Genomic DNA, 17,976 nt, shown 5'->3' with positions numbered 1-17,976 from the left:
AAAGACACGTATACTTACACCTCCTTTTATGATGATCTCCTGTTTTTGGTTATATACAAGTGCATATTTTGTACTTACTCTAAATGTTCTGATGAATTGAAAGTGGTGGACCCTATTGTAAACAAGTGTAAATGCTTTATGGTGTCGTCCACTCACATGTTAACAGTTTTTGTATATTTGAGTTGTGCTTGAAATGTACTGTAATTCTGCAAACTGTTAACAAATAATCAATCAATCAATCAATCAACCAATCACTATATCACAGAGCCTTGGTTTAGAAAGACACACATTTGCATAGCGGCATTTTAATTACGTTTGATAAGCATGAATGTCACATGATATTGGATCTATAGACCCACATAACTCTGAGAGTGTACAAATGGAACCAATTTGGTTCCATTTGTACACTCTCAGAGTTAAATTAACATTGATTTTACAATATAAATTGGGGGTCCCAGAGAGAGAAATGCCATTAAATGGGGTGTCCGTAGACTAATCAACCCTGGAACAACATATTTTCAGATGGGGGCCGGCGGCCAATTACAGATAATTCTGGGGGTCCTTGACATGAAATAGTTTGAGAAACCACTGACATAGAAACATGAGGTTTTTCCAGATAACTGAAAATGATTGATTTAGAAGACATTATTTTGCAGAATCATACATGGGCAACCTTCACTTAATGCGGCCCATAGGTTATATCTGAAATTCTGAATACTGATCTATGTTATTGATTTCAGCTGTTGCAATTCCAAACATGCAAACATGACCCGGCTATTTTTTTTGCTACGACAGTAATATGCAATCTGCATGGCCCTCTGGAGTAAGTGTGGAACTATAGTGGCCCTCTGGAGTGAGTTTGGAACTACAGTGGCCCTCTGGAGTGAGTGTGGAACTATAGTGGCCCTCTGGAGTGAGTGTGGAACTATAGTGGCCCTCTGGAGTGAGTGTGGAAATAATATAGTGGCCCTCTGGAGTGAGTGTGTAACTACAGTGGCCCTCTGGAGTGAGTGTGTAACTACAGTGGCCCTCTGGAGTGAGTGTGGAACTACAGTGGCCCTTTGGAGTGAGTGTGGAACTATAGTGGTCCTCTGGAGTGAGTGTGAAACGATACAGTGGCCCTCTGGAGTGAGTGTGGAACTACAGTGGCCCTTTGGAGTGAGTGTGGAACTATAGTGGTCCTCTGGAGTGAGTGTGGAACTATAGTGGCCCTCTGGAGTGAGTGTGGAACTATAGTGGCCCTCTGGAGTGAGTGTGGAACTATAGTGGCCCTCTGGAGTGAGTGTGGAACTATAGTGGCCCTCTGGAGTGAGTGTGGAACTATAGTGGCCCTCTGGAGTGAGTGTGGAACTATAGTGGCCCTCTGGAGTGAGTGTGGAACTATAGTGGCCCTCTGGAGTGAGTGTGGAACTATAGTGGCTCTCTGGAGTGAGTGTGGAACTATAGTGGCCCTTTGGAGTAAGTGTGGAACTACAGTGGCCCTTTGGAGTGAGTGTGGAACTACAGTGGCCCTTTGGAGTAAGTGTGGAACTACAGTGGCCCTCTGGAGTGAGTGTGGAACGATACAGTGGCCCTCTGGAGTGAGTGTGGAACTACAGTGGCCCTTTGGAGTGAGTCTGGAACTATAGTGGCCCTCTGGAGTGAGTGTGGAACTACAGTGGCCCTCTGGAGTGAGTGTGGAACTATAGTGGCTCTCTGGAGTGAGTGTGGAACTATAGTGGCTCTCTGGAGTGAGTGTGGAACTATAGTGGCTCTCTGGAGTGAGTGTGGAACTATAGTGGCCCTCTGGAGTGAGTGTGGAACTACGGTGGCCCTCTGGAGTGAGCGTGGAACTATAGTGGCCCTCTGGAGTGAGTGTGGAACTATACAGTGGCCCTCTGGAGTGAGTGTGGAACTACGGTGGCCCTCTGGAGTGAGCGTGGAACTATAGTGGCCCTCTGGAGTGAGTGTGTAACTATAGTGGCCCTCTGGAGTGAGTGTGTAACTATAGTGGCCCTCTGGAGTGAGTGTGTAACTATAGTGGCCCTCTGGAGTGAGTGTGGAACTATAGTGGCCCTCTGGAGTGAGTGTGGAACTACAGTGGCCCTTTGGAGTGAGTCTGGAACTATAGTGGCCCTCTGGAGTGAGTGTGTAACTATAGTGGCCCTCTGGAGTGAGTGTGTAACTATAGTGGCCCTCTGGAGTGAGTGTGGAACTATAGTGGCCCTCTGGAGTGAGTGTGGAACTACAGTGGCCCTTTGGAGTGAGTCTGGAACTATAGTGGCCCTCTGGAGTGAGTGTGGAACTACAGTGGCTCTCTGGAGTGAGTGTGGAACTATAGTGGCTCTCTGGAGTGAGTGTGGAACTATAGTGGCTCTCTGGAGTGAGTGTGGAACTATAGTGGCTCTCTGGAGTGAGTGTGGAACTATAGTGGCTCTCTGGAGTGAGTGTGGAACTATAGTGGCCCTCTGGAGTGAGTGTGGAACTATACAGTGGCCCTCTGGAGTGAGTGTGGAACTACGGTGGCCCTCTGGAGTGAGCGTGGAACTATAGTGGCCCTCTGGAGTGAGTGTGGAACTATACAGTGGCCCTCTGGAGTGAGTGTGGAACTACGGTGGCCCTCTGGAGTGAGCGTGGAACTATAGTGGCCCTCTGGAGTGAGTGTGGAACTATAGTGGCCCTCTGGAGTGAGTGTGGAACTATAGTGGCCCTCTGGAGTGAGTGTGGAACTATAGTGGCCCTCTGGAGTGAGTGTGGAACTACAGTGGCCCTCTCCATCATCAAAGTTGCCCTGCCCTATATGTTAAACGATGCTATAATCCTCCTAGGCCTCCTCATGCTACATCACATGAGAACAGTGTGACTGAATTTATAATCCCTACAAACATCTATAAAGTCCAGTCACTCAACTCACTGCTTCCGTCACACGATAAACCTCATCAATGTTTCACATGGACATAACATTAACATTCCACCATGTGCATGATGCACGGACGCGCACGCACACACGCCCACACTGACACACACACTCTCTCTCTCTCTCTCTTTCTCTGAATGGTGGTTGCATGGTGGTAGCCTATGAGATAATATATTCATGCCATGGAAAAGAAAGTCGCTTTAAACCGTAAACCGTATATGGTTTAAGTCAATGTCTCTCAAACCTTTGAGTGCAGTGACCCACAAATTATAATATATTTGGCCGCCTTAAAAATGAGTTTACTGTAAGTGGCTATAGGCCATGCAGTCACAAACCAACCAAGCACATTTATTATATAATATATTATTATTATTATTATATCTTTAAAGGTATATTCAGTGATTTCACTCAAAAAACCTTAGGTTTCGTTTTTGGCTGTGGGACCCAGCCTTTCGTCCAATCAGGATAGAGAGTCAAAAACGAAACCTAAGGTTTTTTGACCCCCAGGGGTTAACTGGGGACAGGGAGGAACTCCTTATATGGCCAGCACACTCTATAGTAGGGAGGATTATCACAACAAAACAAAAAAATAAGTGATATTTGAATTAAGTGAAATCACTGAATATACCTTTAATTAATAAACATACAGTTTAACTTTGTACAGCTCTCGGTCCAGACATTCTCTCTGCCGGTCGTAGTAATAAAACGTGTCGTCTCTCCTCTGGAGCTTCTTCACAAAGCCTGTCTCTGGCCACCTGTCGACCTGACCGGGGAGAGAGAGAGACAGGCAGTCAGACAGACAGGCACACTGTTGGATCTGACCATAGAGAGAGACAGACAGACAGACAGACAGACAGGCAGGCAGGCAGGCAGGCAGGCAGGCAGGCAGGCAGGCAGGCAGGCAGGCAGGCAGGCAGGCAGGCAGGCAGGCAGGCAGGCAGGCAGGCAGGCAGGCAGGCAGGCAGACAGACAGACAGACAGACAGACAGACAGACAGACAGACAGACAGACAGACAGACAGACAGACAGACAGACAGACAGACAGACAGACAGACAGACAGACAGACAGACAGACAGACAGACAGACAGACAGACAGACAGACAGACAGACAGACAGACAGACAGACAGACAGACAGACAGACAGACAGACAGACAGACAGACAGAAAGACCCATTTGGTTCCATGTGTTACACTTACAGACCCTAAGGGTCCATTTGGAACCCTCTCAAGGACCCATGAGGGTCAAGGACCCATGAGGCTCTACACCAGTTGAGACCATAGAGTATATATGAATAGAGAAGACACCCGAGTTCTCCTCCCATCCACTTGCATTAAGTTGCTCAAAAGCGCATGAGGCGATTTCACTCCTCCTTCCTGGTAGGAACAGAGTGCATTCTGGGATGGATTTGCCTCAAACACATGAACGCGCTGCCGTTGACTATCATTGTGCCGTTTGTGCGCGTTCACGTATGAAACATTCGTTCACGTGTCATGGCCTCAATCACATGAACGTGCGCAATGATAGTCAACGGACCAGCGCTGGCTCGAGCTGCAATGACAAATTCGGCCACTATGTCCATTTCGCCTCAGGGTTTCCTCTGGGTGCCTTCTCTATTCATATATACTCTAAGGTTGAGACCATAGACTGTAAAAAATATGGACAAAGCGTTCTCCGGGTCTAACATGAACGTAAAATGAAGCCTGAAATCGCTTCATTGTAAATCGCCATCTTTCTAGATCCGTTTGGTACCAGCTGGCCATTGGCTGGCTCCGTTTTGGACCAGCTGGCCATTGGCTGCCCAGACAACGAGGCGGGACTTCCCCCCTTCTTCTCCGTTGGTTTTTATTTTGACTCGAGTGGGAGGGGAATCCCGATCATAGACTGTAACGGTAGCCACGCCCCTCAGAACATACGCGATGTTTTTTTTTCTTTATGGTCATTTTTTTAATTAATGGGACCATAATTTTCCAAAAAGAATATTATGACATTAGAAATGAGACTTTAAACTAGTGACTGGAAGAAGAAAGTATTCATGACCATGTTTATTAAGGTAATACAGTCTAGGTGAAGTTGGGCCAAAATACATGGGCCTCTATGGAGCTATGGGGCTTTTTGGGTCCAGCCCAGCGCCACAACAGGCCATTATATGAACTACCGATTTCAAATGAGGCTTCACGAAATATCTGGCTGACTGCCCCCCTGGTTGAGACCCACTGGTGTAGAGAGAGCGAGTGAGCCAACACGCCTAATAATATTGTGTGGTGTGTTAGGACACCTACTGGTTGACTAGTGGTACTGCACGGAGGACCAAATTCAGTTATAGACTATCTTCTCTAAACAAGCTGGCTGGCTGGCTGGCTGACTGACTGACTGACTGACTGACTGGCTGACTAGCTGACTGACTGACTGACTGACTGACTGGCTGGCTGGCTGGCTGGCTGACTGACTGGCTGGCTGACTGACTGGCTGACTGACTGGCTGGCTGGCTGGCTGGCTGGCTGGCTGGCTGACTGACTGACTGGCTGGCTGGCTGACTGACTGGCTGGCTGGCTGGCTGACTGACTGGCTGACTACAAATGTCTTCTAAATCATGTTTCAGTGATCATAATACCAGGGACACTTGTCTGATGGTTCTGTACTCGCTCTCGTCTCGGTACCCGGCCTGCTGGAAGCGGTACAGGTTCTCCACGTCAGCGCTCCAGCCTCGGGCCCTGCTCATGGACGTTGGCATCGCGGCACCGCTGGCGCTGGTGGTGCCATCCCTGATGCGGGCACCACCATCCGTATTGTGGGAACTGGTGCCAATGTCATCCGTGATGTGGGCAGGGCTGGCGCTGGACATGCTGCTTGGCGGTGAGGTGAGGTGAGAGCTGGTCTGGATGTCCCCGAGCTATGGGAATGAAAACTACGATGCTTTATAAAGTTTTGCGGGTTTCAAACAAGCTGAAATGTCTCAATGATGATTCCATACGGTGACCAAATGAGACAGCGTTATGCAGTTTAAGCCTTTACGTTGTATATTTATGATGTCTTGATGTTTCTATCTACGTAGGCCTACAGAATTTAAAGGTCATTTAAAACCATAATAATAAGTATAACACAATAAGGTGAACATTTTGTATTGAATTAATTGTGGTAGGCCTACATTATAGAAGCAAACATGTCATATAATATAATATTGCCTTTATACAGACAGACAGGCAGGCAGGCAGGCAGGCAGGCAGGCAGGCAGGCAGGCAGACAGACAGACAGACAGACAGACAGACAGACAGACAGACAGGCAGGCAGGCAGGCAGGCAGGCAGGCAGGCAGGCAGGCAGGCAGGCAGGCAGGCAGGCAGGCAGGCAGGCAGGCAGGCAGACAGACAGACAGACAGGCAGACAGGCAGGCAGGCAGGAGTGCAACACCAGATCAGAACCAAACATAAAATGACTTAGTTCTACTGGATCTCTTCTCCACTATAGTCCCTCGCTAACATTTTACTTTAGTCTATAGCTTGCATTTGTTGACGAAATTGTCAGTAGGCTATATATAATTAGTCTTAGTTTTAGTCATCATAGCTTCCAGTTTTTTAAGGTACAGTCGACAAAATCAACACTTGTATATGAATTGCATCCTTTGGTTGCCATGGTCATTTTGCTAACGTACGTACAACATGATGTTGATACCCATGTATTTATTGACCTTCCCTTTCCTCCACCTCCCTCTAACTCCTTCATAGTTCTCATCCATAACAACGAAACGGTTTTACTCACAACAGATTGTTTGTTTCAGACAAACTTAAGCAGGTTTTCACTGACCAACAAACAGCAGAGACCTTTCAAAAGACTTGTTTCTTTGGTTGCTTGGTAACCACACCCAGCGTCTCCTTTTTCTACACACCATAGCCCGGAGACACGATGTGTCGCTGTGATTGGTTAGTTCGTTTGGTTGTCAGGCAACCTATCAGGACAGCGTCCGGCCGGCCGGCAGAGGGCGCTGCAGACAGACACGGCGAGCAAGGCTTGTGTGCTTGTTGTGTCTGTGACGTACTTGTGACGTACCCGGAAGAGCACAGGGGGGGAGGTTTTAAATGAAATGGTGTTTACATTTTTTATCGTCAGAGTGATGCTCTGGTGAAGAGAACAGAACAGTGGTGTTGTGGCAGCTTAGCTTAGTTTATGAAAAATAAACCTTCTTATGTTGTGATAAACGTTATTAATCATAATGATAGGGTTTATTTAGCTCAGTAAACAGGAGTTATTCCATATGCTAGTGTTTCTGTAGGGTCAGTAAACATGAGTTCTTTCCTGGGACGGATGAAGGAGTATTCTCACCTCTCCATAGACCGCTTCGACAGGGAGAACCTGCACGCGCGCGCATTCTTCCTGTCTCACTGCCATAAAGGTCTGTCTGTCTGTACGTCGGTCTGTCTGTCTGTCTGTCTCACTATCTAGTGAGCTGTCTGTCTGTCTGTCTGTTGATCTGTTTGTCTCACTATCTAGTGGTCTGTCTGGCTGTCTGTCTGTCTGTCTAGTGAGCTGTCTGTCTGTCTGTCTAGTGAGTTGTCTGTCTGTCTGTCCCAATTCAATTTAATGCAATTCTTTATTGGCACAATTATGTTCATAACATTGTTTTCTTTGGTATAAACAGTAGGACTAACTGTATACTGTATATGACACAATGAATCAGATTGTTAGGAATATAAAGATCATATCGAACAGGGCTGCCTACTACCATTCATCCATATCAATAATATATCAATATAATATAATAATCATAACGATAATCGTATCGTGTTCCTTGCCGATAATTGTATCGATACAGAGGCTGGGGGGCGGTCCCTGGAACAACATATTCTCAGATGGGGGTCGGTGGCCAAATACATATATTTTTGGGGGTCCTTGACATGAAATAGTTTGAGCACCACTGACATAGAAACATGTTTTTTTCAGAAAACTTCCAGGATTTAGAAGACATTTGTAGAAAAAATGAATAATTATTATAATAATATTATAATGTGTCCACAGATCACATGAGAGGACTGAAAGGACCTATGTTGAAGAGGAAACTGAAATTCAGGTGAAGATTCAGCTGTGTGTGTCTGTGTGTGTGTGTGTGTGTGTGTGTGTGTGTGTGTGGACTGGTTTCCTGTCGTCCTATGGTTTATCTACTGTAAGATTGAGGTTTTTAGAGCGTCGCAGTCCCGCCCCCTTTCATGATGACGCCAGGCCCAGGAAATGAATCTCAATGCATTTTTCCCATAGACATTTCAAAACGTATTTATTTAAAGACCTTTTAAGCATCGTACGAAGCCAACTCTTGTCGTGACAAATCATGACAACACACACAATATTTTGGACCAAACAAATAATTACAAAGAAGGAAAACAACAAAAATTTGGTTAAAACCTGCTGTTTCTTTCCACTTTATAATTCTTTGTTTGGCCCGAAAAATTGTGTTTGTTGTCATGATTTGTCACGACAAGAGTTGGCTTTGTCCGCGGCGTAAACATCTTTAAATACTTTCTGAAAAGTCTATGAGGAAAATGAACAGGGATTTATTTTCCGGGTCTCTCGATGGGGCGGGACTGCGACGCTCTATAGTGGTTCAGCGGTAGAGTGGCCACTAGGGTACCGTGAGGTTCCCGGTTCGATCCCTTTGGGCTCCCCCAGAGTTAGTGTCGAAGTGTCCTTGAGCAAGACACTGAACCCCTGATTGCTCCTGATGTGCAGTTTGGTGCCTTGTGTGGTTTCCTCTGCCATCTGTGTGTGAATGGGTGAATGTAAAGCGTGCTATATAAATATATATAAATATAAATATGCACAATTTTTGAATGATTAGGAAAGGTTTAGGTTGGTGTTAATGAGATTTCATTGTTCGCTCGCTGGCAGTGTGGATGCTGTGTGAGGCACTTTGAATTACCATCCATCTTCAACCGCTTATCCGTAGTCAGGTCGCGGGGGCAACGGCTCCACCGGAGAGCTCCAGACTTCCCTCTCCAGAGCAACATTAGTGACTTCCTCCCCAGATGTTCCAAGGACGTTCGACGTGATTCCTCCATCTGGTTCTTGGTCTGCCCCAGGGTCTCCTCCCAGTGGGACGTGATCCTTGGTCTGCCCTGGGGTCTCCTCCCAGTGGGACGTGATCCTTGGTCTGCCCCGGGGTCTCCTCCCAGTGGGACGTGATCCTTGGTCTGCCCCAGGGTCTCCTCCCAGTGGGACGTGATCCTTGGTCTGCCCTGGGGTCTCCTTCCAGTGGGACATGATCCTTGGTCTGCCCCGGGGTCTCCTCCCAGTGGGACGTGCCTCGAGGACCTCCCTAGGGAGACGCCCGAGAGGCATCCTAACCCAATGCCCCGAACCACCTAAGCTGGCTCCTTTCCAGGCGAAGACTTTGAATGGCCTTGTTGTTGTTGAAATGTGCTCTACAAATAAAACCCAACGCCTTTCATTACTGACTGTGTTTGTCTGCAGTCTGACCGTCAAGCTGTACTGCTCGTTTGTGACCAAAGAACTTCTGCTGAGCAACCCCAAGTACGCCTTCTGGGAGGAACGCATCGTAAGTTTACACTCATAGAGTTAACCCAACCCCAAGTTTACACTCATAGAGTTAACCCAACCCCAAGTACGCTTTCTGAGAGGAACGCATCGTAAGTTCAGGAGTTGACAGTTAAATAAAACACTAAGGGATGCCCACCTGCCCCTGGTAGCTAAATAAAACTTTCAGGCAGATGGGGTCTGCCTCCCAATCTCCCGCCGTAGTCTGAAAACCCACCTCTTCAGACTCCATCTTAGCCAGTAGCACTTGCCCTAGCCTCGACGACCTTACAGGCGTATGCAAAGGCTCAACTTATGTAACTTAGATAGCACTGTTAGACTGGTGTCTTAGCTTTCTTATGATCCTAGATGACTATTTCTATGTATGTGATATATCACCATGTGTTGTTCTTGCTTACTGAAGGTCTGATAAATGACTACATTGTAAATTGTTGCGTTTCAGGTTCCTCTGGAGTTGGACAGTCCCACTCAGATCTCACTGGTGGACGAAGCATCAGGAGAGGTAAATATCTGACCCCAGATCAGAGGTTATAGTTATAGGCCCTCATTTATCAATCGAGTGTAAAATCTGCCACAGATTCGAGTGCAGGTTTCGTAGTACACCCACGTCGCCACGGCATTTATAAAGTGATCGCAAACAGCTGATCCTTCCTTAATTTCGTTCTGACGTTAATAAATGTGACGGCTGAAATCTATCTGGCACGCCCTATGAAATCAAGCCTCGCCCTCATTTATGCTGTTTTGCATATAGGTGCTCCTCCTGTCCTGTCTGTCTCTCTCTATCACTGTGGTCCGTCCGTGACCAACTGACCATGCACGTTCGACAGTCTATTTAGATTGCCTCGCAGTCGCCAGTCGCTGCAGTGGCTGGGCTGTGGACTGTCATTATATGAATGTGCAGCCGTATAGCCTCATGTGGCAGGCACGGGGGTGGTAGGCTGGCTGGATAGCCTACCTATCTCCGATGTGGACCCGGTTCCCACTTGCGCTGGCACGGTACATTTGGCATTCGAGCGACGCGTCGGGTTTATTAAACGAGGAAGAGATTGCACATACCGTAACTCCAGAAAGACATCGGCCTGCTGTAGATTAGGCTACAGTAGGCTACCCACGTTGGGACTCTCCACAACTGCAGCACTGCACTATACTCTCCAACGTCCCGTCATGGAAATATTTCAGCACAGACAGCCCAAATCCTCGCATGTATGCGCTCATGCAAAACACTGTTTAAATGGCTTAAGCATCTCTTGCAACATTGTTTTTAATTGCGCAATTTTATCTCCTACTAATTTCATATGACACAAAGACACATCGTTGATGTATTCCTTTACTTTTAATTTTTTACATGTAGCCCATATACATACAGTTTTATATAAACATTTTAGGAGTGAATACATATATGTTTAGATGCCTGTGACAGCCTCTCAGCTGGTCAAACAATGCTGCTCCGCTGTTCTACGACAGAAAAACTGGTGAGGACAAAGCGTACGACAGCTCCCGACCAGACGTGACTTTTTGTCCTACTCAAGTTCAATTTCAAGCTTTGACGGAAATGGTAAATGCCGAAAATGTCGGTAATTTCGGCGTGCACCCATATTTTGGCGTACGCACGGTTGATAAATGAGGGCCATAGAGTTATAATAAGAGGTAATACAATCAATGTAAAGGTGTGTGAATGTGTGTGTGTGAATGGGTGAATGTAATGCACAATCTATGTGAATGTGTGTGAATGGGTGAATGTAATGCACAATCTATGTAAAGGTGTGTGAATGGGTGAATGTAATGCACAATCTATGTAAAGGTGTGTGAATGTATGAATGTAATGCACAATCTATGTAAAGGTGTGTGAATGTATGAATGTAATGCACAATCTATGTAAAGGTGTGTGAATGTATGAATGTAATGCACAATCTATGTAAAGGTGTGTGAATGTATGAATGTAATGCACAATCTATGTAAAGGTGTGTGAATGGGTGAATGTAATGCACAATCTATGTAAAGGTGTGTGAATGTGTGTGTGAATGGTTGCATGTAATGCACAATCTATGTAAAGTACATGGGTAAAAGAGTTATATAAATGCGTGTACGTGTGCGTGCGTGTGCGCACGCGTGTGTGCGTGCGTGCGTGCTTGTGTGTGTGTGTGTGTTTGTGTGTGTGTGTGTGCGTGCGTGTGTGCGTGTGTGTGTGTGTGTGTGTGCGTGTGTGCGTGTGCGTGTGTGTGTGCGTGTGTGCGTGTGTGTGTGTGTGTGCGTGTGTGTGTGTGCGACACACAGAAAGAGGACATCTTGGTGACTCTCCTAACTGCAGGCCACTGTCCAGGTTCTGTCATGTGAGTAAAACTAATATCTGATTACTGTAATCTGATTACTGTATTAGTAATAATTAAAACTATCTGATTACTGTATTAGTAATAATTAAAACTATCTGATTACTGTATTAGTAATAATTCAAACTATCTGATTACTGTAATCTGATTACTGTATTAGTAATAATTCAAACTATCTGATTACTGTATTAGTAATAATTCAAACTATCCACACAGACTGTACTTTAGTCTCATATCGTTGCAGTCAGGAGGAAAACATTTTGAGTTTTGGTTTGTTTTCATAAATCAATGCTATTGAACAGCTAATTTTGAAACATTTTAAGGCGGTCAAATACATTATAATTTTTTGGTCCTTGGCATTCAAAAGTTTTAGAGCCTTTTCAATAGAGCACCGAAGTCTGACGTCAATATCGGAAGAGGGCGCTATAAGTCCACGGGTTCATGTGCTTTTTATTTGCATCGTAATCCCCATAAGGGGATTTTAGATCGCCTCATATAAGAACTGTGTAACGATACAGAGACACCTCCCTGACAATATAACGATACAGAGACACCTCCCTGACAATATAACGATACAGACACCTCCCTGACAATATAACGATACAGAGACACCTCCCTGACAATATAACGATACAGAGACACCTCCCTGACAATATAACGATAGAGAGACACCTCCCTGACAATATAACGATACAGAGACACCTCCCTGACAATATAACGATACAGAGACACCTCCCTGACAATATAACGATACAGAGACACCTCCCTGACAATATAACGATACAGAGACACCTCCCTGACAATATAACGATACAGAGACACCTCCCTGACAATATAACGATACAGAGACACCTCCCTGACAATATAACGACACAGAGACACCTCCCTGACAATATAACGATACAGAGACACCTCCCTGACAATATAACGATACAGAGACACCTCCCTGACAATATAACGATACAGAGACACCTCCCTGACAATATAACGACACAGAGACACCTCCCTGACAATATAACGATACAGAGACACCTCCCTGACAATATAACGATACAGAGACACCTCCCTGACAATATAACGATACAGAGACACCTCCCTGACAATAACGCAGAGACAGCTTGTTTATTTTGGGAACGCTTATATGAAACGATTTCAAGATGAGCCCATGTTATCCTCCATAGAGAAATTACTTCTGTGAACCAGGGGATGAGCGAGTGACGTCAGGACTTCGGCGCTCTATTGAATGAAGATATTATATCTCATGGTGGTTTAAAAAGTGTGTGTGTGTGTGTGTGTGTGTGTGTGTGTGTGTGTGTGTGTGTGTGTGTGTGTGTGTGTGTGTGTGTGTGTGTGTGTGTGTGTGTGTGTGTGTGTGTGTGTGTGTGTGTGTGTGTGTGTGTGTGTGTGTGTGTGTGTGTGTGTGTGTGTGTGTGTGTGTGTGTGCAGGTTTCTGTTTGAAGGACTTCAGGGCGCTGTGTTGTATACCGGTGACTTCAGGTTTGCCAAAGGAGACGCCTCCAGGATAGAACTGTTGCATTCTGGGAGCAGGTGAGAGTCTGTCTGTCTGTCTGGCCCTTTCTGAAACCAGTCCCTTGACTTGAAGTGCTCTCGGAGGTTTCCTCGTCAGGAAGTGCCCCTCCATCTGAATCAAGTTCCCTTGATTAGGGTGCTGGGTATAAAAAACTGTTTGGAAATACACTCGCCCTCCTTGTGCAGAAACAGGAAACAGACACCATTCGTTGCCATGGTTACCATCATGCAATTGTGTTACCTGTTATTTTGTTTGTACAGTTATATTGCATTGCATCGTGTATTGTGTGACATGGATTTCATTAATATGGAAAAATGAAATACAGCGTGACTGTCAAAAAATGACATGTCATAGACCTATACATCCATGGTGTTTATAAATCATTGTTAAAAGTTGTTTTGTTTGTGTGGTTTCATTTATAGTTTTTCACGGTGGGGTAAATAAAGAGCCCTTGTGAACATCAGTTGGAGCGTTGTCTATTCTGCATCAGATGAAGATTGTTTAGGAGGAGTTTATTTATAATTTATTTGTGGTGGTACTTGTAGGTCGCGGTTTCCATGCGGACAGAGAGCAGGGCTGCACAAGGCAATCGAGTCTAGATCGGCACAGACTCGCTCTTGAGGGCTTTATAAGCCACTTCCACTCAAGGCTGCTTGGTTTCGGACGACACTTAATATGGCGCAGCCTCGCGTGAACGCACATATCGAGGGCAAGTGTGTATGGCGAGTGGCGAGGAGCTGGTTTCAGAAAGGGGGTCTGTCTGTCTGTCTGTCTGTCGGTCTGTCTGTCATTTCCGTTTGTTGTCTTTCCTTATTATCATGCTGTCGTTCTTTGTGTTTATTTCTCATAATGTGAATCTTATGAAGCGTCTCAACATACGATACTGAGCGCACCAGTACCAGTTGTCCAGAACCAGCACAAAAGCCTTCTGTGTTCATTACAGTGTTTAATATAGAAACTATGTGTGTGTTCTGTGTTCATTACAGAGTGAAAGATATTCAGAGCATTTATCTGGACTCCACATTCTACGACCCACGCTTCTATCAAATACCTAGTCGGGTGAGTCGGAAGTGCGCGCACGTGTGTGTGTGTGTGTTTGTGCGTGCGAGTGTACATGTGAGTGAGAGAGAGAGACAGACAGATACAAAAAGAGGCTGTGTGTGTGTGTGTGTGTGTGTGTGAGTGTGTGAGTGTGTGAGTGTGTGTGTGAGTGTGTGAGTGTGTGAGTGTGTGAGAGTGTGAGACTGCGAGACTGCGTATTTGTCTTATTACCAGGGATCCTTTTAACATAACACAGTTGTATAGGCAGTAATGCGAATGGCAACGCCAAAGTGATTTATTGATTTCCTCGTAGGAGAAGCATTGGAACTTGGAAGTGACACAAGCTTCCGTTTTAGTTTTAATAGTTATATTAGTTCGTATTTTTAACGCGATTTATTGCATTGGACCCCAATGGAAATATTTCAATAACATGCTAGTTAGCCTACCTACCTACCTCATATGTTTATACAGAATTTGAGCCACGGAACCACCGTTTGATGACATTTAGCCTCTCAGACCCATTTGAGCCACGGACCACGATTTGATGACATTTAGCCTCTCAGACCCATTTGAGCCACGGACCACCATTTGATGACATTTAGCCTCTCAGACCCATTTGAGCCACGGAACCACCATTTGATGACATTTAGCCTCTCAGACCCCAAACGTACAATTTTGTCCATGCTAAAGTACCTAGATAGATAGGGATCTACTTAGACGTTTGGGGTCTGACAGGCTAAATCTCATCAGTGTCCGTGGCTCAAATTCAGAATAAACATATGAGGTAGGCTACCTATAACCTTAGCATGTTATTGAAATAATTTCCCTTCGGGTCCAATGGAAACTTTTAAATACAAACTTCTCTGTTATTTAAAAAACGCATCGCTTGTGCAATGTCATTCATACGAGGGCCTCCCGTTAAAATATGAAGTAACAACTCTATTATGTTAAAAACGCATGGCTTGTGTTTTGGTGTTATAATTTAGCTATTGAAAAATAGCAGATCTACAAGCTCATTGCGCGCCACCGAGTGGCGCGCTACGAGCTTGTAGGTCTGCTATTTTTGAAAAATCAAAGAACGACTGACATAGAAACATAGCTTTTTCAGCAAACTGTCAGGATGTAGAAGACACTTTTAGAATCTGATCTCAGGTCAGTGCTGCCTGCCTGCCTGGCAGCCTAGCAAGCTTCCCTGGCAGTGCTGGAACGACATGCTTTTAAATGGGGACAAATATATATTCTTTTGGGGGTTCTTTTTTTTTTTTTTAAGATATTTTTTGCGGCTTACGCCTTTTATTGATTTTTGAAGGGACAGACAGTAGGCTGACAGGAAACGGGAGAGAGATGGGGGGGATGACATGCAGTAAAGGCCGTGTCGGGCTCGGGAGTCGAACCCGCGGCACACTGCGACTGGATTACCAGTCCGGTGCCCAGACCGTTACGCCACGGCCTGGGCCCTTTTGGGGGTTCTTGACATGAAAATGTTTGAGAGCCACTGGTTTAAACATTAGTTCTGTGTGTGTGTGTGTGTGTGTGTGTGTGTGTGTGTGTGTGTGTGTGTGTGTGTGTGTGTGTGTGTGTGTGTGTGTGTGTGTGTGTGTGTGTGTGTGTGTGTGTGTGTGTGTGTGTGTGTGTGTGTGTGTGCGTGCGTAGGAGGCGTGTCTCCGCGGCATCAGGGAGGTGATCTCTGCGTGGATTGGTCAGAGTGTGTACCATGTGGTCTGGCTCAACTGTAAGGCTGCGTACGGATATGAATACCTGTTCACCAGTCTGGGAGATGCCTTCAACACACAGGTAACACGCACACACACACGCACGCACGCACGCTGCTTTTGTTGTTGGTGTTGAACAGACCTGTGAAGATGAATATCCTTCGGGACAATAAAGATTATTATTATTATATCAGATGTCTTCATGCGCCATGTTTGTTGTTGTTTGGGAAACTAGTATCCAGGAGGAAGTGGTGGTGTGGTGTGATCGACGGAACAGATCTATAAACCTATACCAGGCACCACGGAGTGACGCTCTGAGCTTATACGTCTGTTGTTTTTTTCTAGCGAGCGAGACGGTTTTTATCATTATATATATTTTAGCTGCAAGGCACTATAATTCAATTTAAACATTCTCAAATATGAATGAAATAGAACGCTAATGATGCTCACGACTGCTGCTGTTTGTTTACAGCGCAAAACCAAGATGGCGGACACACAACAAAGTTTAATCCATTCATTAATCACAGTTTAAAGTTTTAATCACAGTTTAATGGATCTTAATCACAGGTTAAGGATTTAATCACAGATCTGTTAAGCGATGCTTAAAATTAAGTGGTGCAACACAACTCGAATTAAAATGAATCCTTTATTAATCCTGTCTCTGTCTGTCTGTCTGTCTGTCTGTCTGTAATACCAAATCAATTAAAAACAGTGTAACAAAATAACAATTAATTAATAATCTGTCATAAACCAATTCCTTCTGATTACCATTGATACTCCTAAACAATACCGGGTGAATATATTCAATATAGGTTGAACCATACATTCTAACTGTGGTTTTCCAGAGTGACACGGATCTTCCCTGGTAACATCTTCAGAGACCTATTATCATAATTACCAATGTATGGAAACAGTGTCTCAGTGAAGGTGTGTGTGAAGGTGTGTAGGTGTGTGTTAGAGTCGGGATCAGAGAAGGACAGCTGTCCTCTGTCCCAGTCCAGCTGGACTCTGATCCTCCGGGGTTTCTGATTCACTGAGAGAACATTCCACTCATAGTCAGGACCCGATGAGGAGACTGCTGTGTATTCATGCACATAGAACTCTTTATCTAACACTAAGTCTAAGTAGTATCCTCTCCCTGTGTCTCCCTTCCTCCCGAAAGACTCCTCACACACACCTACTTTCCAGTATTCATTGTCTCCAACCTCAACATCCCAGCTGTGACACCCCGAGGTGAAGCCCTCAGAACCCAGGGCACTGAACCAGTCGAACCTCTCCGGGTTGAACGGAAGCAGCTGTTTCTCTCCCTGTCTCGCCGTCACGCTGGTCAGATCATCGGACAGCACGAGCCATGGACTAGCAGTGTTGGGGTCCAGGATGACAGGAGTGTAGGACACGATGTCCTTCATCTTGTCCCAGACTCTGAAGGTCAGGTTCTTCAGGTGTTTGGCCTCGTCTATCAGTGCTCCTGGGAGTGGCGGTGGGTCCTGCAGGGTGAGCCGGACTCCCTCCATGGTGGTCTTGTAGTTCTGCAGGAATGAGACGTGGTCGTCGGCTCTCAGCCGGTCCTCAGCAGCTTGGATTGCGTCGGAGAGGGTTTCCATTTCTCTGCTCAGATCCACAATGCTCTCTTTCATCTCCTGACTCTTCTGAGCCTCTTCCTCCCACAGAGCGGCGATCCTGGCCTCCTCTTCCTCCCGTAGGAACCGACGAAGATCCTCAAACTGTTTCTTAATCAGTGCCTCTGTTTTCCTGGCCTGAACCTTGATGTGACTTTCAGTTTTTTCGTAATCTGTTTTCACTTCATCAATGACCTTCAGTTTCTCCTTTAGAATATCCAGTGATTTCTGGACTCTCTGTTCCATAGGCCCTTGTAACATCTTCAGAGACATGCCATCATCAGCATTATCACCATTATAAATGCATGG

The 17,976-nt window shown here is 45.6% G+C and overlaps 2 protein-coding genes across 2 annotated transcripts in view; one reads left to right on the top strand and one right to left on the bottom strand.

The window, feature by feature from the left end:
* Positions 1–3,530: 3,530 nt before the first annotated feature.
* Positions 3,531–5,740, bottom strand: meig1 (meiosis/spermiogenesis associated 1; the record flags this gene model as incomplete). The annotated part of the gene is made up of 2 exons (XM_083757943.1): positions 3,531–3,659; positions 5,510–5,740. The coding sequence occupies 2 exons, from the start codon at positions 5,738–5,740 to the stop codon at positions 3,531–3,533; spliced, it is 360 nt and encodes a 119-aa protein (XP_083614069.1).
* A 1,283-nt stretch (positions 5,741–7,023) lies between these two features.
* Positions 7,024–17,976, top strand: part of dclre1c (DNA cross-link repair 1C, PSO2 homolog) — a 34,636-nt gene continuing 23,683 nt past the window's right edge. The window contains exons 1-8 of the mRNA XM_083758201.1: positions 7,024–7,284; positions 7,908–7,959; positions 9,354–9,438; positions 9,880–9,939; positions 11,712–11,767; positions 13,211–13,312; positions 14,282–14,354; positions 15,990–16,130. Of these exons, the coding sequence (XP_083614327.1) occupies positions 7,176–7,284; positions 7,908–7,959; positions 9,354–9,438; positions 9,880–9,939; positions 11,712–11,767; positions 13,211–13,312; positions 14,282–14,354; positions 15,990–16,130 (678 nt within the window). The 5' untranslated portion in view covers positions 7,024–7,175. The remainder of the gene's footprint in view (positions 7,285–7,907; positions 7,960–9,353; positions 9,439–9,879; positions 9,940–11,711; positions 11,768–13,210; positions 13,313–14,281; positions 14,355–15,989; positions 16,131–17,976) is intronic.

Source organism: Protomyctophum parallelum (genome assembly GCF_964188405.1).
Source record: "Protomyctophum parallelum genome assembly, chromosome: 22".
In the NCBI taxonomy this organism is placed as follows: Eukaryota; Metazoa; Chordata; class Actinopteri; order Myctophiformes; family Myctophidae; genus Protomyctophum; species Protomyctophum parallelum.
Note: the sequence above shows the minus strand (reverse complement) of the source record. Positions and strands in the feature narration are given on the sequence as shown.